At 41.9% G+C, this 11,829-nt stretch overlaps 1 protein-coding gene across 1 annotated transcript; it reads right to left on the bottom strand.

Moving 5' to 3' along the window:
• Nucleotides 1-463: 463 nt before the first annotated feature.
• Nucleotides 464-10,943, bottom strand: bpnt2 (3'(2'), 5'-bisphosphate nucleotidase 2). Its single transcript, XM_024435430.2, has 5 exons — nt 10,184-10,943; nt 7,729-7,888; nt 5,213-5,308; nt 4,428-4,589; nt 464-1,995 (listed from the first exon to the last, which is right to left on the bottom strand). The coding sequence occupies exons 1-5, from the start codon at nt 10,520-10,522 to the stop codon at nt 1,724-1,726; spliced, it is 1,029 nt and encodes a 342-aa protein (XP_024291198.1). The 5' UTR covers nt 10,523-10,943; the 3' UTR covers nt 464-1,723.
• Between the last annotated feature and the right edge of the window lie 886 nt (nt 10,944-11,829).

The following is an 11,829-nucleotide window of genomic DNA, read 5'->3' on the forward strand; positions in this document are numbered from 1 at the left end:
TTCAACATATTTTATAAAAGGTCTGTCTATGTTGAACACTGGTAACCACATTATCCTGTGGTTGACATTTCACCCGCAAAACAACACTGAAACATTGATTCAACCAGTTTGTGCCCAGTGGGTAGTCTGTGCCTCATAAGTCAGGGGTGCTGGAAGGTTGGACTTTGCTGGTAGATAACGGTTTGGGCCACTCAGGATTTTAGTTGTACCGTGGTACGTCGTGCCATTGTGTGCCTATAGTGGCCTGTTACTTGAATGCAGAGTTCAAACTCCGACAACAAATCGGTTCAAACAATAGATGGACTCCAGTACACTCAAGAGAACTCCGCGAAACCAATTTCGTCCCGACGAACAGAATTCCCATGCAAACGTCTCCCTCTTCTGGTAAAACAATACGTTGTACTGTAGTTTGGACTTTTTGAATCTACCTTCATGGGTTATGTACAGTGAACAGACTTGATCGTTTAGGATTCCACCATTCTGCTTCTTTATTTTTGCTGTAATCTCTTCAAAGATACACTATCTTTTGAAAACATGACAAGTGCTTATAGAAACGGGTTCAATTAATGGACAGGGGCAGCTTTGAACCTGTAATTCTCAACCGTGCAACATACGTCAAACAGAAATGAAATGATCTCGATCACGTATGAAGCAGTCATAACCCCGTCACTGATGTCATGCACACCGCCATTTCATTTGAAACACAAGAGGGGAGTTTGAGAGACACAGCTACATGACAGCTATATGCACAGGCTTAGCAATCACATCCAGTTCAGACACAAAACATGTGCACACACGGCACAAAAATAGTCCTTTTGAGAAAGCGCAGTTGGACAATACAGTTAGTATTCACAGTGTTAGTGATATCCATGTATGGATGGTCTATTCCGAATGTCAATCTACAGAAGGGGTGTTCTGTTGACAATCTAAATCATTACCAAAGATCTCCAATATATTGTTGCTAAATTAGCATGTTTAGCTAATAAGTATTTCCACTTAACATACGTACAAAAGCATGGTTTCTAGTAGAGTAGATTTACTTACAAATGCATCGACTAAATAAGCCACATATGGATTTAACACACTGTATAGCCTTTTTCCCAAAAGGTAGAGGCGAAGGAGGCTGCGATACAAAGTGAACTTTGATGATATTCATGAAAAAATAAGGAAACTGTACCTTCACATGCATACAGAACAATCAAATGAATGTGAATCTGAAGGAAGTACCATGCATTAAAGTACAAATCCACTCAAACAATCTTTTGGTATTTTTTCCATTAGTCCACTGTACAATCCCAAAATGTCTTGCATGTCAGCAGTTAAGACTTTCCAGGATGTAGGATTTTCATGTTGGGACTGTGTCAAGCGGAAAATGTATATTATATTTTTTAAAGGAAAGGTCTACTCAAACTACCATTCCAATATTCAAACTCGATTCGCATTGCAGCAGCCAAAACCCCACCCCTATCATGTAAGGTGTTAAACGAGAGTTAAACAATTTATCTCCTCAAACGGTTAACCTATCTAGCTTAACAAACATTAACAAATAGAGAAAGGAGTTTGAAGGAGACTGGCAGGCTTTGTAATATATTGCATTATTGTCTTGTCCTCTCATCTGTGCTTGTTAGATCTTCAAGGCTTATGGTCATCTTGTCCATTTGTCTCTGATCATCTGTGTGTGTGTATGTGTGTGTGAGAGAGAGAGTGAGTGTGTGTGTGATCCTCAGTGTTTGTCAGAGGAGTCCCATGCCGGCAGTTTGGCCACCAGGTCCTGGTGGTCCACCTTGACGCTGGCCAGCAGACCCTCCCTGTTGCCCGCGGCCCCTGAGTAGTCTATCTCCTCGCCCTTCAGCGTAGTCATGTGACCTCCCAGGGCCGCGAGCAGGGCGTTGCCGGCGCAGATGTCCCACTTCTTGATGAAGGTGACGTGGATGTACACGTCAGCCTTCTCAATGTCCTCATCAAGGGGGTCCAGCAGAGCCAACACCTTATAGCCTGGGATCAATGGAAAATACAACAGCAATAATTGCAAACCATAGTAATAATGAGCTATGTAAACTTAGCAAAAAAAAGAAACAGACCTTTTTCAGGACCCTGTCTTTCAAAGATAATTCGTAAAAATCCAAATAACTTCACAGATCTTCATCATAAAGGGTTTAAACACTGTTTCCCATGCTTGTTCAATGGACCATAAACAATTAATGAACATGCAACTGTGGAATGGTCGTTAAGACACTAACAGCTTACAGTGACGGTGGGAAAGGTCACAGTTATGAAAACTTAGGACACTAAGGAGGCTTTTCTACTGACTCTGGAAAAACACAAAAAGATGCCCAGGGTCCCTGCTCATCTGCGTGAACGTGTCGTAGGAATGCTGCAAGGAGGCATGAGGACTGCAGATGTGGCCAGGGCAATAAATTACAATGTCCGTACTGTGGGACGACTAAGACAGCGCTTGTAGGCCTGTTGTAAGGCAGGTCCTCACCAGACATCACCGGCAACAACGTCGCCTACGCGTACAAGCCCTCCCTCGCAGGACTGGCAAAAAGTGCTCTTCACTGACGAGTCGCTGTTTTGTCTTACATGGATTTGGATTTGCGTTTATCATCGAAGGATTGAGCTTTACACCGAGGCCTGTACTCTGGAGCGGGATCGATGTGGAGGGTCCGTCGTGGTCTGGGTCGGTGTGTCAAAGCATTATCGGACTGAGGTTGTTGTCATTGCAGGCAATCTCAACACTGTGCGTTACAGGGAAGACATCCTCTTCCCTCATGTGGTACCCTTCCTGCAGGCTCATCCTGACATGACCCTCCAGCATGACAATGCCACCAGCCATACTGCTCGTTCTGTGCATGATTTCCTGCAAGACAGGAATGTCAGTGTTCTGCCATGGCCAGCGAAGAGCCAAGATCTCAATCCCATTGAGTATATCTGGGACCTGTTGGATCGGAGGGTGAGGGCTAAGGCCATTCCCCCCAGAAATGTCAGGGAACTTGCAGGTGCCTTGGTGGAAGAGTGGGATAACATCTCACAGCAAGAACTGGCAAATCTGGTGCAGTCCATGAGGAGGAGATGCACTGCAGTACTTAATGCAGCTGGTGGCCACACCAAATACTGACCGTTACTTTTGACCCCCCCTTTGTTCAGGGACACATTATTCAATTTTTGTTAGTCACATGTCTGTGGAATTTGTTCAGTTTATGTCTCAGTTGTTGAATCTTATGTTCATACAAATATTTACACATGTTAAGTTTGCTGAAAATAAATGCAGTTGACAGTGACAGGGCATTTCTTTTTTTGCTGAGTTTACATACCTGAAGTAATTTGATTCCAAAATTACATAACACTTGAAACCAATGTTCCCTCAAACTTTTTGCGAGTAAGTAGCAAATTCTTGGTCTTGTGAGTGGAATTTTGTGCAACTTCCGGCACGCGTTTACAGTGAACACTAAGGCCTTACAGTTTAGACAGTAGCCAATAGGCTATTGCGGCTATCTGAGCATAATATAGGCCAACCAACAAAATCAATTCAGATAACATTTTTGAATGGAAATACATTTGAAATGTACATGATGTAGCCTACAGTAGCCTATATGTGGTGTTCAATGCAGGCCTACATTGCATGAGACTTTTAAATCCGATTTTACATTAATTTATGTTTTCTTTTACTTGGTCTAATACCATGGGCCAAATAGATGACAAAATTGCATGGTACTGTGTTGCATGTTGCAAGAAACCCCTTTACAAAATACAATTATTATTACCATATAGAGAATTAGACAATGTCGACTACCCCTCCGCCTATTGGCTTATTTGCATATTCAAGCCGGTCTCAAAATACAACACCGCCCCTTTAATTAAGCTTGACTGGCTTTTCAAAAAGACAGCTTGAAATGTAGCCTAGACGTTTTGTGCTCTTGCAGGAAGCAGTAACTCCCCATTGCTGACCTATGCTGATCTGTAACGGGGCAAATAACTCACTAACTAGCAAAGAATATCAACAAATGTGCACACGCAGCTCTGCGCTCTGATATGAAGTGATCTGAAAAGCACATTCACTCACGGGTGATTGAAAGACCGCTCGTGGGCTACTCCCCCGCCAATAGAATTCTAATCTGTTGCACTCTGGACCTGCCTATAACAAAATCACAGACTCAATCTTGCAAAGTTAGATTTGTTTTGGTTTGTTGCATCGAAAAAGGGGCTGATATAATGCCGATATGATCACAGAAAAAACATTGATCCATATAGTGCATATTAAAATGGGGCGAAGTGAAGTTTAATGTCTCTGCATGAAACTAACATCTGCAGAAATACGTATGCCTCTCAAAATGTTAAGTAAAGACTAATTATAGGTTGCATACAATCATAGGCGATAGACTACTACCATAACAAATGTGGGTGAACGCTTAAGCACAGCGCCGTACCTGCGCCCCCTGCTGGGAGAATAACTGTAGTGTTGCCGAAGGCCTCCTCGATGAAACCCTTCACCTTCCCAGCATGCGACCGGGACACGATGACCTTGGGAGGGTTCATGTTGTAGGTGGTGCGAGGCTTCATGTTAGACCCATGACCAACCAAGGCCCAAGCTGTGGACAGGAACATATGCTTTAAATAGCTGGAGATGGACTTTTAGTTCCATACCAACAGGACTGGTTACAGTTATGTAATATAGAATGCAAGAAACAGATATAACTGTCAGGAAAGAAACGCCTGTGGGTAGAGGCTAGGCCATGACTTATTTTGGCTGTAACAATAAAGATGAATTGAAATCATTTTCATTGGGCATGGACGGGACACTGCAAGTCAACACAAACCCACACTCTCCTGACAGTGGGTTCGCACATCCATCGTCTCGCCATTCAATGGACACAATGCAGCCGTTCACAATCACCAATGAAGCCACTTTATAGTGAGCTCCCCTCCCGGGGAAATTCTCAAAGGAGTGACTTAGCCCCTGTTGTCACCAGTCCACTGACTGGTATATCTTACAGTAGAACAGTGTTGCTCTGTCCTGAACCCAAATTATGTCTCTCCCCCTTCTCTCCAAAGCTTGCACTCGTTCACTCCCCTAACAGATTTAAAAGCATTAGATTGGTGTAGGAAATACGGTGAGCATTTTGTCTACTCAAAAAAATCCCATGCTTTAAACCATTGAGGGAGTGTCACACGTACACACCTTGTATACAATCGGTGACAGTGAAAAACCCACCTGTGTATCCTGTGAAAGGTTTGTGGATCACGCCTATGACAGGTTTCCCATCCACGGCCACACACACCATGGTCGTGACATACTTGAGCAGGTTCTCTGTCAATAGGAGAAAGAAAACAATGGGCTCATTGAAACAGGATACAGCTTAGGAAACAGGACACTGCTAAGACAACTACTCTGTAGCTGAGTATAGGTAGCCCCCACAGTCTCATTTCAATCACCCACACAAAGAGGAGTAGAGATCAAACTTAAGCTGTGTCTAAATAGTACTTATATATATATATATATATATATTTCCCCCCATCTTGTCCTATAGTATAGATCTGTCCTAAACTACAGTGCCTTCAGGAAGTATTCACACCCCTATCATTTTTTTACAGAGTGGGATTAAAATAGATTTGTAATTTTCTGTCAACAATCTACACAAACACGAATATATCCCGTGTGGCTCAGTTGGTAGAGCATGGCTCCTGCAACTCCAGGGTTGTGGTTTCGATTCCCACGGGGGACCAGTATGGAAAGAAAGTATGAAGATGTATGCACTCTACTGTAAGTAGCGCTGGATAAGAGCGTCTGCTACGTGACTAAAATGTAAATGTATCTTGATTAGATAAGTATTCAACCCTCTGAGACCATACATGTTGCGATTGCAGCTGTAAGTCTAAGAGCTTTGCACACCTGGATTATACAATATCTGCTGATTATTCTTTACATTTGTCAAGCTCTGACAAATTGGTTGTTGATCATTGCTAGACAGCCATTTTCATTGTCAAGTCTTGCCATAGATTTTCAAGACAATTTAAGTCTAAACATTAACTAGGCCACTCAGGAATATTCCATGCTGTGTTGGTAAGTAACTCGTGTGTATATTTGGCCTTATGTTTTAGGTTATTGTACTGCTGAAAGGTGAATTTGTCTTCCAGTGTCTGTTGGAATGCAGATAACAGGTTTTCTAGGAATTTGCCTGTGCTTAACTCTATTCCATTTATTTTTATCCCAAAAACGCCATAGTCCTTGCCGCCACCATACTTGAAAATATGAAAAGTGGTACTCCATGATGTGTTGGACTTGCCCCAAACATAACATTTGTATTAAGGACATAAAGTTTTTTTTATAGTATTACTTTAGTGCCTTATTTCAAACAGGATGCATGTTTTTGAATAGTTTAATTATGTACAGACTTCCTTCTTTTCACTGTCATTTAGGTTAGTATTTTGGATCTATGTTAATGTTGTTGATCCATCCTCAGTTCTCCAATCACAGCCATTAAACTCTAACTGTTTTAAAGTCACTATTGGCCGCATGGTGAAATTCATGAGCGGTTTCCTTACTCTCCAGCAACTGAGTGAGGAAGGACACCTGTATCTTTGTAGTGACTGGGTGTATTGATACACCATCCAAAGTGTAATTAATAACTTCACCATGCTCAAAAGGATATTCTATGTCTGCTTCTGTTTTTAAACTATCTACCAATAGGTGCCCTTTGCGAACCATCGGAAAACCCCCCTGGACTTTGTGTTTGACTCAGCTTGAGATTCACTGCTCGACTGAGGGACCTTACAGATAATTGTATGTGGGTTACAGGGGAGGGGTAGTCATTTAAAAATCATGGTAAACACTATTACACAGAGTAGGTCTATGCAACTTGTGAAGCACATTTTTACTACTGAACTTATTTAGCCTTGCCATAAAAATGGGTTGAATACTTATTGACTCAAGACATTTAAATTGTTCATGTTTTATTCATTTGTAAACACTTCTAAAAACACAATTACACTTTGACATTATGGGGTATTGCATGTAGATCAGTAACACAGAATCTCAATTTAATCCATTTTATATTCAGGCTGTAACAATAAAATGTGGAAAAAGTCAAGGGGAGTGAATACATTCTGAAGGCACTGTATTTCTTATCTTGACAATGGCTAACGTTGACATGATATAACAGGACTGGTGAAAGTAAACCCATCTGTTGGCCTCCTATTGCTTTGGCACATCTACAGTAGGGCTCCATTTTGACATGGCATCTAGCGGGAAAGCTTAGTATAGGTCTGAACATTAATATAGATAATCAAATCATTGAGAAGGTTCGGCATTAGGCAAACCAGTGTACACGTGTGATTTCGGCGCAGGTTTATGGGTTTGGCCGAAGAAATAAAAGGACCATCTTAGGGTAGGTTTCAAGCTCTGGTTAGGATGAAGATTTGATGGCTTGTAATGCCAGTAGGTACATTTGAGATACAAGTTGTGATAAGAGGTTGTTCTAGGATGTTGTTGTTTTTAGTCAGGTCACGTACAACAAAGGAAAAGGAATAAGGACTTGGGCCGCCCCATGCCACCAAACAATAAGGTAAAACAAGCTACTGAGGAAGGGAGTGGAATGGTGATTATCAGAGCGAGTTCAGTTAAGGTGAGTTGGCAAGAGTTGGGCGTGTCCAGAGGGTAAATAGGGAATTGGTGAGGTGGCATGACCCTTCAGAACACCGACCATAGTGGGTTGCAACATGACACCATACCTGTATACTCCTGAGTGGCGTCCAGTGGGTCTATCCAGATGGTGATACTGTCAGCAGGCACATCCCTGCCCACCTCCACGCTTTTTAGGATGTCAGCAGGGATGTCTCTGTTCCACACCCCCAGCTCATTGTTGGTCTCATCATGCTCTTCAGAGTTCACCTACAAAAGGGACAGAACACACGTAAACATCAGCGTGTAAAAATCATTATCAATACTATGAAGACGAAGGCTGTTCTGTTGAACACGTGGTTATGTTAGAAGTAATGTCGACATGTAAAGAGACCAATGCCTCTTATGGTGATTGACACTGAACAATACAGGGACAAATAAGGGTGTGCTTTCCATTGCAAACTCTCTGGGGCGTAGACAATGGAACTACAATAAGTCATGGTATGTGTCAGTAATACACATTTCAAACCAATATGTTTTCCCACCAACTTAAAAACAAAACAAAAAAAAGTTAAACTTCATCTACTATTTATTTGAATTCTTATTTACAATGACGGCCTGCCGGGGAACAGTGGTTTAACTGCCTTGTTCAGGGGCAGAAGGACAGATTTTTAACCTTGACAGCTCTGGGATTCGATCCATCAACCTTTCAGTTACTGGCCCAACGCTCTAGGCTACCTGCAGCCCAAAGGATCCTACCAACTCTTTGCCGACTTTTCTTTATACATGAAAGGTGTTGTCGGCGACAAAGCCTCTAATTATATTTCCGCTAAACGACCCAATCATGATTGCAGTGAAGTTCTGCCTACGGCTTAGTATGAAATGTAGCCGTAATGCAATGCATTGGCACATACTATGCTATTGATGGTTGCTAGGCAGTGCCCATTACTACGATCCTTCTGCTAGTTCTTAACTTTGCGAAGCATGTCACTTCACCCATCTCTTTGCATAGCCCACCATATGCATTGTTTTTTTTAACCACAACTGGACGGATTTATAAAGAATAACTGTGGGAATAAATATTACTGAATGATACAAATATTGGAATAAAGTAGGCTAATGCCATGGAAGGCATCAAATTGTTGCTTACTGAAACTCCCAGTCATCCAATTGTTATAACACATTTGAAGCAATAGCCTGCCCGCATGTTCAACTATTACAGCACCGTTTCACACTGCTTTGAGACAAGTGTGGGGACTCGTTTTGATACGTCAATCAATGTCCGAATGTTTTTTCCCCCACTGAATCTCCGTTTGTACGTTGGTTAGGCTACAATTAGGCTGTAGAAATGTTAGCTGTTGAAATATTGCCTGAAATGTATTACAAAAATCGGATTACTTTTGGAGTATTTAGTGACATATGCAGGCTGCATCACATCCGGCCGTGATTGGGAGTCCCATAGGGCGGCGCACAATTGGCCCAGTGTGGTCCGGGTTTGGCCGGGGTAGGCGGTCATTGTAAATAAGAATTTGTTCTTAACTGACTTGCCTAGCTAAATGAAAAACTGCTTCTACCTCAAGGTCATCAGACTGAGCCAGGCTCCACCCAGTACCCTACCCTGAACTTAGTCACAGTCACTAGCCGGCTACCACCCGGTTACTCAACCCTGGACCTTAGAGGCTGCTGCCCTATAGACATGGAACAATGGTCACTTTCATAATGGAACATTGGTGACTTATGTACATACGGTTTTACCCGTTTCATATGTATAAACTATTCTAGTCAAGGCCTATCCTATTCAACTATTGCTGTACATATACTATTCTATGTATTCTTCAGACATGAACAGTATGTGGATAGAACATACACACATTTTCCAGACTCAAACATTGCTCACCTTAATACTTCTATATTTCTTAATTTCATTCTTTTACTTTTAGATGTGTGCGTATTGCGAGATATTACTGCACTGTTGGAGCTTGGAACAAAATCATTTCACTACACACACAATAACTGCTACACTTGTGTATGGAGCAATACAATTTGATTTAGCATACAGGCTGCAAGACCAGTAACACTATTCTACTCACAATATGACACTATTATTTAGAAAATAAATTGTATTCTTATGTTTCTTAGGGCCCGTCTAAAAATAATTAAGAATGGACTTATTTGTGATAGTGTATATTCAATGGATCTATTCAAATAGATGCCCAGCCAAATCGGCCCACTTCTACTCCAGCTCCTAAACATGCACAGGAGATATAAAAGGCTTATCCCGGGAAGAATGTGGTAAAAATTGGTCTGTGTGAATTGGGCACTAAAAAACATTGACAGATTATTTTTTTTTACAGGCAACATACCGGTAAGTCTATCTGTAAAGGGTATAAATAAACAATGTGGTACACAGTGTGAGTCTGATGACGTGGATGTCGATTAAGGAAGCCCCCTGAATCAGAGGGCTTGGGTTAAATGGAAGACACATTTCAGTTGAACAACTGACTAGGTACCCCCCTTTTCCAACTACTCATGCACTGATACACATAAATATAATTTCCTCTTTACCTGTACATATGGATAAGTGTTCTTGATAAGATAATACATCTTTCTGTGAGAGTTTAAGTCCCCCTGAGTGAGTTTTTCACTCGCCCCTTCCTTCGTTTTTCCCTTGGTCTTCTCTTCTAACTTGTCCTCTTCTCTGACCCTCTTCACCTCCCGACCGCCCTGGACTGCAGCCTCCACTGACAGTGCGAGCAGGTCGCGGAGATTCACTGTTCTCTTCGACGTGAAAGCAGCTATGCGGCTGGATATAACTCCGGCATATAGGTGGTAGATCACGCCGAGTCCCAATAAGCAAAACACGGCCACTCCAAGTGGCGAAAGACGGATTCCCATAGGAGCCATCGGTTTAGTTAATCAGCTAGCTAGCAAATTGTCACACACACAACCACTGCCGGGGTTCGTAAATGCAAGACAATGATAATGATTGCTAGCTAGTTTTCATTTCAAAAGTTATTTACATTCCTAGCTTAGGCAGTTGAACAATTTACCTGTGTTTTTTTTATGGGTTACCTAGCTAGCTTGCTAGCGACATTAGTTAGCTAGCTAACGTTACCTGGAGTGCTGTCAAGCAAACGTAGAAAACATGACTTCTAAAGATAACATCAGCTTCCCCATATAGTTTGTTAAATAATATACCACCGGTCAGTACCTATTTCTCAAAAATTCTTGCACGACTAAGGTCAGAAGAGAAAACGAGCAGCATATGAGTAATTGTTTTTGCTCCACGTACACCGTGGGCGGGGTCAGAGTTCAAAGTATCTGATTGTTTCATTTCCGGGTCACGAATATCACATGGCCTGTTCAATTTAGGTTCACATAAAATGTTTGCGAGTATTTTACATTTTGGTCATTTAGCAGACGCTTTTATCCAGAGCGACTTTACAGTCGTTGCATTTAACTAAGGTAGGTAAGACAACCACATATCACAGTCATTGCAAGTAAGTAACGTTACTTCCCTCCCCCCAAAAATAGTAGTTTCAGTGAAATTAGTGCTAGTAAAAGACACGTGCGAGTGCAATAAATACTTATTTTTACGAAATCATTCCGTACTTCATATATGTTGTTAATTCCGAATGATCATATACATTGTTGCATTTTATTTAACTGCGTTTATCAACCACTAGATGTCAGCAAATACTAACAGCTCTGGACTAGGTTGAAAAAGTTTGGCATGGGCCCTCAAATCCTGAAAAGGTTCTACAGCTGTACCATTGAAAGCATATTGACTGGCTGCACCACTAATTGGTATGGCAATAGCACTGCCCTCTATACTCCTCTGTAAACTGGTCATCTCTGTATACCCGTCGCAAGACCCACTGGTTGATGCTTATTTATAAAACCCTTAGGCCTCACTCCCCCCTATCTGAGATATCTACTGCAGCCCTCATCCTCCACATACAACACCCGTTCTGCCAGTCACATTCTGTTAAAGGTCCCCAAAGCACACACATCCCTGGGTCACTCCTCTTTTGAGTTCGCTGCAGCTAGTGACTGGAACGAGCTGCAACAAACACTCAAACTGGACAGTTTTTCCTCATTCCCTTCATTCAAAGACTCAATCATGGACACTTACTGACAGCTGTGGCTGTTTTGTGTGATGTATTGTTGTCTCTACCTTCTTGCCCTTTGTGCTATTGTCTGTGCACAAT

This window comes from Oncorhynchus tshawytscha, linkage group LG10, assembly GCF_018296145.1.
Source record: "Oncorhynchus tshawytscha isolate Ot180627B linkage group LG10, Otsh_v2.0, whole genome shotgun sequence".
In the NCBI taxonomy this organism is placed as follows: Eukaryota; Metazoa; Chordata; class Actinopteri; order Salmoniformes; family Salmonidae; genus Oncorhynchus; species Oncorhynchus tshawytscha.